Here is a 17,720-nt window from a genome sequence, read left to right on the forward strand (position 1 = left end):
ACCTGCCGACTGTGACACACGTGCTCCAGGTTGCCGACCTCTGGTCTAAAGAAACCAGAAAGAAGAACTAAATGGTGTTTAAAGCTGGACCTTTAATCAAAATAAACACACTGGAAATACTTTTGTCTTTCTCCCTTCCTCCCGATCTAAACACCAGGTTGTGCATTTTAAAGCCTCATTTACATGTCATGTCAACAACAATAATATTGTTTTATAAAAAAAGAGACTTCATGTGTTGAAGGAACAATAGTAAATCGGTAGAATGTGAGAATCGCCTTCCTGAGGTTATTTGAATACAACATTTGCATTTTTAACAGCTCCTCTGGCTTTCAACAAGGCACAATCAGTCATGCCGAATTGGAAAATTGGCAGTTTTGCATAACCAGGTGGAAATCTACATCAGTTTTAATTAGTCAAGATCTCTGATCTCTCTTTCTCGTTTTTTTACTAAAACATGTTACCTGCTTTCATGTTTCTGATGGGGCAGTTTTTAGAAATTTGCCCAATACAACATCGTTGGGGTGTCAAGTGAAGCCAACAAAAAAAGGATATAAAGATAGATATCTATATATATAGAGAGATATACAAAGATAATTATCAAAGATATATTATCCTTAATTATCAAGGATTTACCCTGAAATTATTTTTTTGTCAGAAAACATGTTTGAAGCTCACGGACACTTTACACTTTTATGACCTTTGACTTTTAAGTAGGCTACAGTTTCATACATTTATTGAAATTTCCTTTTTTTTCTACTTAATAACCTACTTTTTACCTCATCAATTTGAGTTTGAAGCCACAGCTAAACAGAAGCAAGTTTTCCTAACAACTGATTATAAAATATATTTGTATTTATCCAGAAATGAACCTGTATTTAAAAAATATCATTTTGAATCTTAAGGTAAAAGACTTCCTGATGTGTATCACAATATTTGCGCCTTTTTATTTCTTCTGGACTCTCTCAAATAGCAACACTTCCTTAGATTTACACTCGGAAGCCTAAAAGGTTGTTGTTCCTAAAAAGCTGAATGGTGGCCCCCTCCACATCCCAATGCATACATTTAAAAAAAAAGAAAAACAGCCATCCATCAGTCATAGTAGATACTGCAGTCATTGCAGATGTGCTGTTCTCCATGACTTCCTCTATTACACAATATAACAATTCTAAGGTCAACAAAGAGAAAAAAAGGGTACTACTCTGGAAGCATGAACGTGTGCTGTTGTCGGTGTCTGTTGTCACACCGCACACACCAGTGTGTCCTTGTCTCAGAGTTTTTCTGTCTGAGCTAAATCCTTTTTACAATAGGAGTTTTAATACTAATCTCTGTTTTAGGTCGTAGTCACCCACTGTTTGCATGCAAAGTGGAGAAATAAACCTTTTTAGTGGCAAAAAGTCCAAATTTAACCATCAACTAAAGGTTTTTTTTTTTACTGTTACTCGTGGGTTTTTAAAAATCTCTGAGGAGACTGTTGCTCCATCTTTAAAAGTCAAATTCTGACCCTGAATTCAGAGTCCGTCTGTTGAAAGCACGTGCTTTTTTCATTTTAGTTGCCTCTCCTTGAGTTGTAACATACAGCACTGCCACGGCAGCAATTAATTAATGAGCCGTCAGTCACTGAAACGGATGGACCAAGCATGCAAATGTGACTTCAGTTGTAAAGTGACTAATGAAAGGATAACATATTACAATGTCACTCCCCTGCTTCCCTTACCAGAGGCAAAACATTCTTCCTTTTTGCTTTAATGCATGCTAATGTATGCAGAAACTGCTATGACAAAGTCAAAATCTCTCCAATTAGGCAGGAGGGCCATGATTTAGTCATGATATTGATTTATGTAATTCATCCTCAAAACCCACAACTGTCACACATACCAATTTAAATGTCACTGATCTCTGCATCGTATTAAGACTCTGGTTTGTTCATGCAGGCAGTCAGCTGCTGTTAAACTTCATCACCATCTCATCAAACTGCAGTTTGATGACAGGAACTGTTAATCACGCTACTTGTATTTGCTTTGTGTCCCAGCTGGATTGTGTTCCTAAAGCCTGTGTGTCTTCAGGTGTTTTAAATGTAACGAGTCGCGGCAGCCGTTGGAGCACCTCTTTGCGTGCAGACCATAAGGCTGGTGCACCGTTTTCTAAAGTGCCACACATTCCATTCAAAACACGTTTTCAATGTTTGCAGTAAAACGTCAAGATTTGTCTGGGTCACGCTCATCTAAGTTGATGTGGTGGGATCTTCTTTGAAAGGCTGACCACTCCAGCAAAAACAACCAGAAACCAGGTCGCGGGGTTAAAAACATGCTGTTATAGAGTGCCCAAATACTCCACATGTGTTATGACCCCCAAACAGACTTTGAAGGACCGTTAAAGAGGTTTGTTGTGTCGACAGCTTAAAGACTTAAAGACCGTCCATGATTTTTGTGCGCTTTGAGTTGGTCTCCTGATCTTGTGTCAGCCGGGGAAGCTCCAGCAATACTCTGGAGAGAACTCACTTTGGAACAAACGTACGTTTGACTTGAAAGGCTTACTTCCTGCTTTTCTTAAGCCTTTCAGAGTAAACTATATACATATACAGATAGTATATAACCTATGGCACACTAAAGAACTCTTTTAATAAAATATCAGTTATTTTCGCAGCTCATTTCCCAATCGGAAGTAAGACGACTCGCTCTCAGAGGCTCCGCCTTTCGCTCCGTGTGGGTGCCGCCCATTGGATGACGTCATCCTGGAGCTGGCCTCGGCAGCATGTCTGCGATTCACCCACGAAAACAAACGACATCCAAACTTTTGCGAAGATGGATGTGCATATTGTGCACATAAAATGAAAGGGATTAGCCGATCATCCCCAATCACCCACTGAGAAAGTGGGTGGGTGTGTCTGTTAGCCTGGAGGTGGTGCTGGCAGTGTGGACTCTTCCTGGAGGGGGCTGGTCCTCACTTTGTGACATCACAATGGGAGATCCCATTCATTTTCGTGGAATGGGAGGGGCGGTGCTAAAGGTGCAGGGTTTTAGAGGAATACTCTTGCTGTTTTTTGTGAGGAATGAACATAGACTGGATCAGAAGCTATTTGAGAAACAGAAAGCAGTTTGTAAAGGTTGAAGGTGCTTGTTCCCAATGTTTGGACATTGTTTGTGGTGTCCCTCAGGGGTCGGTTCAAGGACCAATATTGTTTATTTCATATATAAATGATTTATTTAAGGTTTCTAACAAATTACGGCTAGTTCTATTTGCTGATGATACAAATGTGTTTTATGATGGGGATGATCGGCAGCAACTCATAGAAATTGTTAAGAAAGAGATGGAAAAACTGAAGCTGTGGTTTGATGTAAATAAGCTTTCACTAAATTTAAGTAAAACAAAAATGATGTTATTTGGTCACCATAAGGGTAAAAATATTAACATTGACATGCACATAAATGGGGTGAAACTTGAAATAATTTATGAAAATAAATTTCTTGGGGTCATAATTGATGACAAACTTACCTGGAAAGCACATATTAGCTACATACAAGCTAAACTATCCAGAAGTATTTCTGTCTTAAATAAAGCTAAACTGGTTCTGGACCACAAATCACTCCACATGTTATACTGTACATTAGTTTTACCATATTTTTCTTATTGTGTAGAGGTTTGGGGGAACAACTATAAAACAACATTACATTCACTTTCAATACTTCAAAAGAGAGCAATACGAATCATACATAAAGTCAGTTACCTTGAGCACACAAATAAATTATTCATAGAATCAAAATTACTCAAATTTTACGATCTAGTAGAGTATTGTACCGCTCAAATAATATTCAAGGCCGAAAACAATTTATTACCGACAAATATCCAAAGGTTATTTATTAAAAGAGAGGAAAAATACAATTTTAGGGAAAAAGATACATTTGTCATACATAAAGCACGTACAAATAAAAAGAGATTCTGTGTTTCAATTTATGGAGTGAAGTTGTGGAACAGAACCAGTAAATGCTTGAAACAATGTCCAAACATAAAAGAATTTAAATATAGATACATAAATATGATCATGGATAAATATGTACAAATACAAAAAAATACAGAATGTCAGCATTTATAAATCTGCATACTTTGACAATACGTTTTGTTATTCATTTGCATGTTTGGAAATGGAAATGACATGTATATATGTACACATACACTTGGGTAGGGCACTGGACTTTGATGGTGGGAGTACTGGGTTTAGTTGGGAAAGTAAGGATTTAAGGTAAAGGGGGTGAGAGTTTATAAGATTTTTCTTCTTCTCACTCCCTTTTGGACTTGTGTTTATACAATTTTGTCTCGTTTTGTTTTATATAATTTACTTGCCTTTTGTTTTTGTTGTTGCTGTTTTTTATAAGTTTTGTTTCTTTTTTGTCTTATTTTGTTATTTTACACTTGTTTTCACTAGTCCAAAATAAAAAAGACTACTACTACTACTACTACTACTAACATTATAATACACTTAAAACTTAAAAAAAGTTGATTTTAACTATAACTGCAGGCACAGTTGTCCACATATTTATACAGGCTCCTCATGTTTTCAATGTATCTCCCTTTAATACATATGAATCTGCTTATTACATTGCTAAAAACAAACTTCTTCTCACTACTGCCTAACCCCTAAAATACTATAGTGCAGGAATATCCAGTGCCATGGATTTTGATTTATTTTGGACATATGCTCACCACTTTTTTTCTTGTTTGTAAATGCCAAAAATGGCATCGCATTGAAGTAAAAACCTAATAAATGTAAACATTTTACAAAGACTGTTATGAATGCCTCTGTGATCTGAAAACCTGGATGATTTATAATAGTTAAGTTGTTCAGTTGACAAAGCATTTCAACACAAGGCACTGTAGTCTATATTTCACCAATTTAGTGAGCCCAAAATGTGCAAATGCATGCATGTAAACAAACTTTTCATTAAAAACAGTCGCTCGAATGCACATTTCTGAGCCTGGTGTGAACATTGCATAATTGTACACAATATAATCTCCAATGTTTCATATTTCTGATCTTATCTTAAGCAAAACTACTCAATGTCCTGTAACTGCAGGTTTCATGTTGTTTTGCTCTAGAACTGCCTTTAATGCTTGGATAAGAAAAAGGTTTTCTAAAACTTTTTGAAGATCAATTCTATTCTAATCAGAAGTAACCGTTTTGTTTCTGCTTCTTTGCTAATGGAAGCCTCATTACCTGCTTTTTTGCTATTAGTAAACATGTATGTTGGTTCACAATAAAAAAAAGAAAAGAATTGAATGTTTTTTTTTTAATGAAAACAAAGCAAAACCCCGTATCTTTACGTAAAAAAAACCTAAAAGGAACTTTAGGAGCCATATTTTTTCAAGAGTTCTTCACAGCGTTTTAGAACCAGAGGATAATATTCCCATTTCTCTGGACTAATTATCATATAAAAAGCTTCAGTCACTGACAATCTGGTGGCAAAGGCAGTGTGGTTTGAGGAAAATGTCATTCCATCTTAGAAAACGGCAAATTCTTCATCTGACTGGAGAAAATAGACATTGATCACTTCACAATGCACTTTTCTTCTGTGCAAAACACCACTGAAAACGACACATGAAAGACTTCCTTTGATGAATTAATGTGTGGTAGACCTGCTATTTTGTTATATGCTGCAAGCAGCTGTTCGCATTTGAAGTGCAAATGGGGTATCACGCACAGGAAGTCAGGATAATCATCATTTCCAGATTGAGACATTTAAAATCCTTATCTCACATCCTGGTTTCTGTACACACAAAAATGGTGAGTTTTACTCAATCTGACAGGAAGGAAAGCAACGCAGTGGGAGACACCTCCGGCATTCCTACCCCCCAACGACATATGAAAACATAATTCTCTGTACTGTGGTCTGACCTGGAGAAGGCATCCCTTCCGTCTCTCTTATCAAAGCTTTGGCAGACTTAAGTCGGCCTGACATCTGAGAGAATGAGACCACAGAGCAACTCTCCAGGGAGAGTAGGTGGCTCCGTGACACAGATTCAACCCAACGGATGAATACTGCATATGCACAAATACACAATGGCTTCTACGCAGTAATCTGAGTGCCTTCCTAATCAGCATTCAGCTTTCTACTGACGTCTCTGCACAGCTTCTGTGTGTGTGTGTGTGTGGAAAACTTCATAGGGAAGTTTAATTAAGTGTGCTTTGGAAATTGAACTTCCAGTTGTTTCTGTAGATTAGTTTCAGTTTGTTCTGTTCTCTACCCTCGTCTTACAAAGAAAAGATGAAACTTTATGTTAAATGTAAAAAAAATAAAATTCAGTCTATAGATCAGTGACATGTCTGGATTAAAAAAAACGTGTTTTTTTTCTTGGTAGATTTTTTTTTTTTTCTGGTTAAAGCTACCATCTTCACTTGGCAGGAGGATTTTAAGGAAAGTGTGTTGTTAAGCATTTCAAATAAGCTGCATTCATTTCAATGAGGGGAAATATTAGAAATGAGAGTAAAGATTTATTTGTGTTGTAGAAAAATGTGCATAAAATAAGTCCATAATTCTTGGTGGTCTGGCTCAGGTGGGAGGAACTTGAACCAAAATTACCAAATGTACTTAGTGGCTGTGTGACACGGCCTTAGAATGAGACATCAGCCATTCATGGATTTTAAAATATGATTGTGATTGGCTGAGACGAAAGGAAGCCATTGAGCTATTGGTTCAGAGGGAAGGCTTGCAGAGTGATGAAACAACCTGAGATAAACCTTATTTGTTGAAATTATGCCAGAGCTTCACTAAAAATGCATGACGTAGTAGAAGAAGCTTGCTGAATCATTTCATCAAACGCCAATATTAAAGGCTTTGATAAACAAATGAAAATGTGACAAAAAAGACAATAACCGTCTCACTAAAATATGGAGTTTTTAAAAGCTGATTCAACTGGTATTAAAAAGGTGAGGGGATGCTACACAACAGTGATCATAACTGTCCAAATGTTGAGCATTTTATGAAAATCTCCACCTAAACTTTGGACTTATGCTCTGCTTTGTTTATATATATGCTAGTCATTCCTTTTTTATATTTTGTTGCTACATTTTTCACCGCATCATTACATTTTCAGCACTGAGGCAGAAAAACAGGAGAGGGTGAAAAACAAAACTGATATTTGCACAGTTTTTCGTGGCAGCCACATTGATGCCTGCTCATAAGCAGAAAATCTTCAGAGAAAAACAAGCATGCCAGGGGGCAAATAAGAGCCAGGCCTCTTGTTGTGTTTTGATTAAAAATGCTCTGGCTTTCCTACAGGTGATGTTGAGGTTGCTGTTGTTTTCCTCCTCCCTTTGTTTGATTTATGGCATTAAATTTCCTCTTTCACTGCCCTCTACAGACTCCTCGTGTTTGTGGAACCAGTTTGCCTGCTCCAAGAACAAGTGCATTGCCAAACAATGGCTGTGTGATGGGGAGAACGACTGCGAAGACGGCCTTGACGAGAGCGTGCAGATCTGTGGTTAGTGCTCTCTCAGCCTCCGGGCGTCTGCCATGGGTACAAAAGTTTCATCTGGCCCACATGAAGCAAGCGCCGCGACTCCATGCATTCCTCCAGCAGAACTAAAAATGAGACCGTCCTAATGAGGCAACAAATGAGATCGCAGGCATTTCTGATGACTGAAGTAAGCGCTGAGGCAAATAGATTTTTCATCACTGAGGACCCAAGAGGCATTACTATTTCAGAGAGCAAATGAGATGTATGTGTAATGAATTCCGCTATAAAACAAAATGAAACCAGCTACAATAAAGAGACAGGAATTGCTGTGAACATTGGTGGGATAATTTGATGGCAATGGAGTGTTAAGGAAACATTAATGGGACGATCTAAAGGTTTCTAAAAGCGTGGTTCTAGTCAAAAGCACGGCGTGCGTGTTGGTCAAATGGTAAGTTCTGGTTTTACCTGCATCCAATTAATTCCTCATTTTGCTTTTACCACAAAAAGAAAACTGTCATAACAGGAGAGACAGTAAAGTATAGAATCCATGTCAATTCCTTATCAAAGGACGAACGCTCAACTCAACTTAAACTGATATATTGTAATGAATTTAGCAAACAAAAACAACAAAAATTCAGTTAAGAAATTTCACTTTTGAGTAATTTCCCTTTCAATCTAATGGAGTAGAAAAAAAGGTTTATTTGTTTCCATTTTTTTTCTCCAATTTTGCCCTTTAGGCACAGTAACTTGTGCTCCGGGGCTCTTCAGCTGCCCCGGGTCGTACGCCTGTGTTCCAAAGCGCTGGCTTTGTGACGGGGAAAGAGACTGTCCTGACGGGAGTGATGAACTCGCTGCAGCAGGCTGTGGTAAGAAAATGTGCACATTTATTCATTGAGTATACAGTTGGACAGTTAGGCGTTTCTGCTGAAAACCACTTTTTGGAAGCATTTTTTCAGTTTTAATTCAAGTCTGATAAAAAAAAAATGGCAGATCAATGGACGAGCATAAGGTGAAATGTTAAGCTAGGACATTCTGCCCGCAATGTGGGGAGAAAAAAATATTTATCCACTCATTAGCACTCTTTTCCATTTCTCTCTGTGCTTCAGCACCCAACAACACATGTGATGACAGCTCATTTCGCTGCCGCAACAAGGCGTGCGTCCCCCAGCGATTTGTCTGCGACCACGATAACGACTGTGGAGATGGATCTGATGAGTCGGTGGAATGTGGCAAGTGGATTCATCTTCATCTGAATTTTTATAAAAATTTGATGAATGTGTGACAGCTGGGGAGGGGCTGCTGAAGTGGAGGAATAAACCAAAGACCAAGCGCGAATGGACACCAGCTGCTCCTAAATGAGCTCATTCCAACAACTGATGTGTCAAAATTCTGCTGAAGCCGATTTGTTTTTTTCTTTAAAAAAAGATCCACAGACATGCTGCAGGGGGTTTTAGAGTTGAAACAGAGTTTTTATAATTGATTCTGCAGACATCTGTTGCGATGTGAAGATGCTGACACCAGATTTCTAATTGGGAATTTCATTTGCTCTGTCTCAGTTGGAGGGACTTTGCATTTGAGGTTTGAATTTATCATGAAAGGCTGATAAAATGTGCTTTTCTGAAGAATTGGTCAGGGCAGCTGCCGCTGTATTGTGCATGCTGATGGGTTGATTTGTCCCATCTCTCTTATTTTGCATGTACATGTGCTGAATGGTCACCGTTTTTTGAAGCTGCATCCCGCCAAGTGAAAAAGTTGCTCTCTTTTTTCAGTGTACCGCTCCTGTGGATCAGAGGAGTTTCGCTGTGGGGATGGTCGCTGTCTTCTCAGCTCTCAGTGGGAGTGTGACGGCTACGCCGACTGTCCCGACCGCTCTGACGAACTGCCTCTGAACCTCAAATGTCTCGCGGCAGGTAAGGCTGCCGTTTGGCTCTCAGCTGGGTTCTCTTCATCAGTGTCACCATCGGGCACCGCCTCGCCAGGGAAACTGGTAGCTTCATATGCGGGAGGGGAAACACAGAGCAAGGGGAGATTTCCTGAGAGCGATCAATGTGTCAACTACCACGTCCAAGGCTGAGCTGAGAAATCCCAGGGTTTTGTACCAGTGACAGCCATCTTTTGTTCTTTTTAGGAAGCTTGTGCAACGGCTCCTTCTTCATGTGCTCCAATGGGCGCTGCATTTCTGAAGGGAATCTGTGTGACGGCAAAGATGACTGTGGAGACGGGTCCGATGAGAGGAACTGCAATGTGAACGAATGCTTAAACCGCAGAGTCAGTGGCTGCACACAAGACTGCCAGGACCTGACAGTGGGCTACAAGGTAAGTGAGCTGAGGAGCAGACGCTCCTTCAGCCTTCAAGTGCCACCAGATTGAGTTAAACCTTATTAGATACATATGAAGGTTTTTCAACTCCAAATGCAGGACTAAAATTTCATCAACTTAATTTATCAAGTACAACGATTGTCCGCCACTTTTCTCTAACAATGTACCGGTACACATACTGTACACATCCTTGGCTTTTCTGTCTTGAATCTCCAGTTTATTATTTAATTTTGCTGAGTTTCCACTAAAGTCCATCCTGTTTATCACTTTAACTTTGCTTCTGTTTTATTTCAATTCATTAGTCTTATATTCATCCTGGATTTCAGTTGTCTGCTTGCTCCTCATTATAGCCAGACGTCTATGACTCCATTCCAAAACCTTCATCAATCAAAAACTTTATTTAAAGAGCACATTTTCTACAATGAAGCACACAAGTGTAAATGTTTTTCACTGTAGCTGTGTCACTCTTAATGTAACTTGTACAATGCATACTAAGTTTTCTTTTGTAAAATTAATGGTGCTAGAAATTACATATATTGTCTTTGCTACTAAAGAATGAAAGAAATTTAAACTAACTTAAATCTACTAGTACTTCCCTTTTAACATAAAAACCTTTAGAAACTGCCAATTTTCACCAAACTGTACTAAAAGGCTAGGTGATGAGAAACTTTTAGAAAAAAGTGGTTTAAACAAAAGAACAATGCGCATCAGATAAAACCAGCAGTCAGCATCAGCAGCCAGTCCCAGTGACCTCACTGGTTCATACTGCTTAATTTCAACTTTCATTCATTCAAATGCAAAGGTTTTAGTGCTGCTTAGCTTTTGTTTGTGAGCAAGTACAGCCCAAATCGTCACTCCTCCACAACTGTGCTTCACAGTGGAGGTGGCATGCAGAATCTCTGATCACAATTGGCCGTTGACGTAACATTGAGAGTGGATGCCTCTGATGTGCAAAGTGCACACAGTTTGAACGTAGTTTAAGGCTTAGGTTATGTTTCCAGGATTTTTTGGAGGCTGTATTTTCATTTTCTAAAATAATCCTACAAATATAATTATTTGTTTGGTCATTTCTTCACATTTAACATGATTATTGGGCATCTCAAATCTATCTCATGTTTCCTTGACCAAAACACAAAGTTTACTTTAACTTTAAAAGAAAATATGTTTTTTTTCTTCTTCCCATGTGACCCTCTGTAACCTTTATCAAACGTTTGCACATGGTTGTAGCTAGCTGGTAAAAAGCTTTTCCTCACATTATCTTTCCTTCTTTGTCTCGTGAAGACAAATGAATCATGACAAAATAAAGTTTTATTGAAAAAGTTATCATGTAGGGAGAAGGGTCAGTCTGTAACTCATGTCACCAACAGTACAGACGTAAACGATTAACGACTGATAATAAATCAATCCTAACTATGCACATCATTAGACAGGCACAGGTGCATGTGTACATGCAGCCCCCCACCCTCACCCCCCAGTCTCTTTGAATGACATTGAAAGCTGTCGGGTGGGAGTCCACCAACTGCCCCTGACTGCCCATTTTCCAGGTGGGTTCAGGTAAAAGCCACAAATGCCGAGTGGTGGCATTAACCTGAATGCTGGGTTCTCCGGTCTTTTTTTTCCATCAGATGGGGTGTACTGTGTCGGAAGAGTGGCACAGAAAGTTACTTTTGCTTGTCATAAGAGAGGCCAGTCTTAATGGACACACTCTCTGCTCGTCTGATTGTGACCCCAGCAGGAAAATAAGCTCAATTACCTACAAGGTCTTTGATTTTTTTGGGGTCACTCAGGTGGAATTGAACTTTGGTGTCTAGAGATTTGTTCATGGTCATGGCTTAAGTCTGAGGTGTTGGGTTGTGTGCTTGTCTGTTCTCAGTTTGCAACCAATACATTTCAACTTAAATTTGTGCAGACTAATACGATGTACATGTTATGAATTATCTAACCTCTAATGTTTTTTCTTTAATTCAATTGCCAGTGTAAATGCTGGCCTGGCTTCCATCTAAAAGATGACGGGAAGACATGTGTGGACATAGACGAGTGCTCCACCATCCTTCCTTGTAGTCAGCGCTGTATCAATACGTACGGGTCCTTCAGGTGCCTGTGTGTGGACGGGTATGAAGCTTTGGATCGGAACCCCAACACCTGCAAGGCTGTCTCAGGTGGGCATCAGTTTTGATTTCTTAAACCTGCAGAGTGTCAGAGCAACAGGGTCTAACGCTGCGGCCTTCTTCATTTCAGCTGAAGAGCCGTTTCTCATCATGGCCGACCACCATGAGATCCGCAAACTGAGTGTCGATGGTTCCAACTACACCATCCTGAAACAGGCAAGTGAAGCCTTCTTCATCCCTGAAGTTTTCTCTGAAAGGTTTGGTGTTTACAGAACGTATATTTCCCACAATTGTTTAATAATCTTGGATTTTATCCATTACCGTTATTGAATTTTCTTTCTGGGAAAATCTGTATATTTGTTTTTCCCTGTCCCCGCCTTTCTTGGGCTTCTTTTGTTCAGAGTGAAGTCCGCCCGCTCGTCTTTTGCAACCTGCAGACATTGAAATGGCAGCAGGCGAAGAGGAGGTTGTTTCTTCAGTTCTGAAGAACTGGTTTGGTTTGGATCAAAATCTGTTTGAACTATACTAGTTCAAACGGAAAAAAATGTTTTTGCTGACGTTGCAAAATGTTTTTGTTCGAAAAATAATATTTTTCATTAAGATTAGACTGTTGTGCAGACTAAGCTTATTATGTTCTACCGCTAGCTGCAAACATTTTGCTTTATAATTTAACCCTGGAGAGCCCAACAGCAATTTTCTTTCAAAGTTAAAAAAAAGAAAATTTGGTTTTTGTTTATTCATTTTGGGAAGCAGCAGTTTACAGCATCCCAAAAAAAAAAAATCTGTGCAAAGGATCTGTGCAAGCAGCATTCAATTACTACACATATTTCCATAACATGATATTAATCCTCTTTGGGTTCTAATGTCTGTTGTGTAAAACATTTATTTTAGGATATTTTTTGTCTGAAATAAATGTTCTAAATGCCTAAAAACAACACGGTAAACCCTAAAAACCATAAAGTAAATGGACAAAAGGGATTTTAAAATGTTTGAAGAGAGCTAACACACCAAATAGAAGCTTTTTTCTCCAAGGATTTCTTAAAAACGGTGCAGAAACGTGGTCGGATATCTTTCTGTTGATCATAGGCTTCTAGTGTCTCATCAGTGTTTTGAAAGGTGAAGTGTAGAGGTGACTCGCCCCCCCCAAGGACCCTGCTGAAAACTCCTTCAAATCATTTTCAGCTCTACTTTAACCCGAGTGTTGATTATCCGGAAATGCTGGATGTAATTTGCTGTAGACAAACCCCCTCAGAGACGGTAAACCCTCCACACCTGGGGACACGTGCATGAAGCTGAAACGGGTGGGCCGTGTTCTGTTCTTTTTTTCCCCCAATCACTGCAAATATCTCAATATACAAAGTGTTTCCTCTCATTAGTCCGTCTCAGACCAGACAGACGTTTTCTGTGTTTATGTCTATTAGATGTTAGAATAACAAACATCCTTCTACCACAAATCATGACGAGTCATCCTCCAACAAAGAAGTAATGTTTGTCTGTGGTTAATTACAGATGGAAAACAGGCTACAGCTATTGAAATAACAGTATTTAAAGTATAAATTCAAGGGAAAAATATAATATAACAGTAAAGGTTTCTAAAAGTGAGACTGTGAATTCAGGAAACATGAACAACTGTGGGGCTGCAAATGTATTCAGTGCTGCAGTTCCACACCAAGAATAATGTCAACATGTTCCAGCATGTCGCCGCTTAAGGGGCAGCCGTTTCTATGGAAACTAGTCCCCCATAAAAGTTCTATTTGGGCTGTTAATGAAAGGAAAAAAGCAAAGTCAGTTGACCGCTTGGGGTTTCACCGACAATGCTGAGGCTCCTTTTGTTAGGAACGAAATGTGGACCAAGACATTGGTGACACATTGACAGTGTGGAAACTGCAAACAAGACAAAAAAGTGGAAACTTATTGGTTTTTTGATCATTTCCAAGTTTGGGTTTAGCTCTGGCCGCTCAGCAGCACAGAGTGAAAGAAGCATCACTTTAATTAGAAAGCGCTGTAATCAGTAAGAGCAGTCCCTGAACGCACCGCAGCACAAGCAGCCGGCAAACCCCCAGGGAAGTGATGAGTTTGGGTTCCAGTTTTGATCTGTCTATATCTGAGACGCCGATTTTCAAAGAAATGATAAAGCAAACGACTCAAAGACGTTTTCTAATAACCACACTGTCGAAAAAAGGTCAAAGCTGTCATCTACACTCATAATTGTGAGATTGCAAAAGCTACCTAATGAATTAAAGATATTACAATTTTTCTCATTGCCAAATATTTGTGCTATTATCCACTATTTAATTAGCCTCATTTATTTTAAAATTAATCTTAAAAACAATCTAAAATCTCAAATTGCAATTAATTCTAATGAAGTTTTTGCCTTAACTCAAAGCAACATTCAGATTCTTTTGTGCAAAGAAGGAATTAAAGAAAACAAACACATATTTCTGCTATACATTTGACTGCTATACTTTTGATTGTTTGTGTCCTGGGCTCCCTGCAGACAGAGCTGTCTGTTTCTAGATATGTTGATTAAAAAGGACATCCATCTATCAGTGTGGAGATGGTTTCTGGACTGCTGGACGCCCCCCCCAGGACACTGTGGTGCCTGTCTGTGAGAGCGTTGATGATCTGGTGAAAATGTCTTATTTCACCTGTCATGTTTGACATCTTTTCTCTGCGCCCACAGCGTGACCCAGCAGGGGGGCGGGGGACAATTGTTTGGGAGGAAGCACTGTTTTCATGGACAGTGGGGGGTCAGAGGACTAAAAAAGACCTCACTGCTCTACTCTGATGGGACTTTCTCAGCATTTTTACTCTTTTTATAGATGTTTTTTAGTGGATGAAGCTTTGGGATCCAAAGGCCGTGTCACACAACCACTACTATTTTACACATATTTTCCACGTATGATATTTGGGTCTTTGGTGATACATGTGTGATGTATGTCATTCATCTTGCATTTGTCATTCGTCCATCAAGGGTTTTCTTGAATTCTTTTTTTTAGCTGCTCAAAATTTTTGGTCAGTTAAGAATCCCGCAGTCTATCTTTAATTTACGTCATGTATGCGTAATTATTACGTAAATCTTACACAAGAACACTGAGGGATTTTTTATAGATGGATATGCAAATTTGTGTCTTTCCACAGCTGCTCCACGTATTTCTAATAGACTTTTTACACACCGATGTATAACGTTTTTGTTACGTATACGGCACACATATCACGTTAAAATTATGTAATTGGTGCACTAATGAATCACTAATAAATTGCAAATAAACAGCACAATAATCACGCACGGTTCATGTTCTACATTGATTTATGTGTTCTTTGCATGGTTTATTTATTTGTACTTCTTCCCTGGTTTTAATTTGATTCATCTGTGAAAATTTTACATAAAAACCACAACTTTCTCAGTTTTTCCACATGTATTCAAGTATGACCAATTTTCATCCATGCAATTTGCATCGCTGTGCGAGACGGCCTTAAAGATTTGAACTCATTTATTCAATGCTCTATGTTGTGTTTTTATTTGTCAAATAAAAGCAGTTTTTTCCTAAAGTATATAAAAAATGCAATATTTAACCAAAATATCACATGATTAACACTAATTTCTGTTTTTGTCTGTAACTCCCAGGGCCTTTATAACATTATCCACCTAGACTTTGACTACAAGAAGGAATTCATCTATTGGGTGGACTCAACCAGGCCGAGTGGTCGAAAGATCAACAGAATGCGCCTCAACGGGAGTGACCTGAAGGTACTAAAGAGTATTTAGCCACTCTCACTGTCTGCTGCAGGCTGCTTTGTTCCAGTTTACCCAGCATTCATTGGCTCCACTTCACTTACTCTCACTTCCAGCTCTGTCTAAGTTGACTTCAGTGTATGAACTCTGTCCTTCTCTATTTTTAGGCTGACCTATTCGAACACCAGTTTGTCTGTTTGTTTGTTTTTTCTTGGTGCTTCTTACCGACCTGCTTGAATTACAGCTGTAATTCTGTATTGCTGAAATTAAACATTGGTGATATTTGTGTGCCAAGGCTCACAATGGAGGGTTAGTGGAAATTCAAGGAAGCAGGACCCCCACACAGGAGGCAGCAGGCATCAGCGTGACACCTGCCAGCCCTCATTAGCATTGTTGTAACCGGCTGTGGGCTCCTTCAGCTAATTTCGTGTCTGTATTTGAGCCACTGTCACAGCTTAGCAAAGGAGAAACCGTCTGAAGCAAACATCCAGGAGCTCCTCACAACAGGTTAATTAAGAGTCGCTGATATCAGCTGCCACACGCTCAAGCTTGCAACAGAAAAAAGGGAAAGTCCAGGGAGCACAGAGCGTCTGCGTGCCCTTCGTACTAAGATAATTTGACTCACCTGTTTTTTTATTCTTTATTAGAAAGCTAAGTTTAGAAGTTGGTATTTTATATTTAGAAGTCATTGCTCCACATCTCTGAGCGTGTTAAAAACATAAAAAGTCCAGTTCATGTGCTGTCTCACTACTCCCTTTTTAAAACTTGATCTGACTGAATAATTTATCTAAAAGAAGTTCTCTTTGTGATCAACTCCACTTCAGTGATCTGATATAACCTTGTGGGAGCAGTTTATTTCAACTGATCCATTTAAAAACACTCATCACATCTGAACAAAAATGTTCAGCTGCTCCTGGTATTATTAGGTTTTTATTTTTAAGGGGGAAAAGACTGTTAGGATTCATTCACAGCACAGATTATAAAGGACCTGGAGTCATGTCTTAACTACTTTATGATTTCAATCCCAACAAGGTCATTTAAGGTAAAACAGTTACCTTAAACTGCCCCTACGGGTGGATAGGGGCTGTCTGCGGGTGAAAAATGGCCAGGCTCAGGTGACCCGCATGACATATCAAGGTTGTAGATACAATTGGTGAATCCCCTAGAGTCAAACTTCATGCACATTATTTCTACGGGTATGCAGTGGGTGTCAGGTTATAGCCAACGCTTCTACAATGCGCAAGGGTAAGTAAGGGGGAAGTAGGTGAGACGCAGGGATGTCGTATAGTTTTTTGACTACTGCACATGGAGCCCAATGGTGCTCTTCACCTGATAAGTGCGAGCTCCTTACAGCCTTTTTGCGTGTAGCTTGAATTGCATGTAACTGTGCGACAGCATCACCCAAGAATCACAAGTGCAAACAGCATTGGTATTCTGTTGTATTGTGGCTGCAAACTCAAGTTGTTGTAAAAGAGAAATTGTTCTTTTACCTGGATGAATAAAGGTTTAACCAACTTACATTAGCATTGCAAATACTATACCATTACCACACGCACCACAGCACAGAAGCCTGATAATAAATCCTGCAAAACACACCTGCGGTCTCCTTCAGATGCAGCCGCTCCTCTCTATGACCCTCCAATGGCCTGGACAACCCCAAGCCCACCATATGGATCAATCCCCCCCCCCTTACAGATGCATGTGACTAAGGCATGAGCTGTGAAGTGGGATAAAAGCAAAGCTCACAATTCCAAACAATAGCAAAAAGTTACAGTTGATCTCAAATTGCAGTCCTAATGGAGCTGTGCATTGCTTATTTTCCCACCATAGCTGCCATTTGGGTTTCTCAGTGGTTGAACACAGCTGATCCAGGTAATTAGCAGCAGGTGGCTCATGCATGTATTACAGACAAGCAGGACACCGCCCTCTGGGCCTGGAAATCAACTCCCCTGGTTTCAAAAGAAACCCTGGCAAGCCAATTTCTTTTTCAGTTCAGTTTGATCCAAAGAGCTGGTTTAAGGACAGCTAAGTGTTTTTGCCAAGACGTGCCGCATTAAATTCATAATTTTCTCACTTTGCACCCTGCTCTTTAATGCCAGATTGCATGA

The 17,720-nt window shown here is 39.4% G+C and overlaps 1 protein-coding gene across 3 annotated transcripts in view; it reads left to right on the plus strand.

Annotated features, from left to right (window-relative positions):
* lrp1b (LDL receptor related protein 1B) overlaps positions 1-17,720 on the plus strand; it is a 351,436-nt gene that overhangs the window by 284,936 nt on the left and 48,780 nt on the right. For all 3 annotated transcript variants that reach the window (XM_023950578.1, XM_023950576.1, XM_023950577.1), the window contains exons 50-57: positions 7,354-7,473; positions 8,187-8,315; positions 8,556-8,678; positions 9,219-9,359; positions 9,578-9,765; positions 11,744-11,927; positions 12,007-12,092; positions 15,505-15,627. In XM_023950578.1, the coding sequence (XP_023806346.1) occupies positions 7,354-7,473; positions 8,187-8,315; positions 8,556-8,678; positions 9,219-9,359; positions 9,578-9,765; positions 11,744-11,927; positions 12,007-12,092; positions 15,505-15,627 (1,094 nt within the window). The remainder of the gene's footprint in view (positions 1-7,353; positions 7,474-8,186; positions 8,316-8,555; positions 8,679-9,218; positions 9,360-9,577; positions 9,766-11,743; positions 11,928-12,006; positions 12,093-15,504; positions 15,628-17,720) is intronic.

Source organism: Oryzias latipes, chromosome 21 (assembly GCF_002234675.1).
Source record: "Oryzias latipes chromosome 21, ASM223467v1".
Classification (NCBI taxonomy): Eukaryota; Metazoa; Chordata; class Actinopteri; order Beloniformes; family Adrianichthyidae; genus Oryzias; species Oryzias latipes.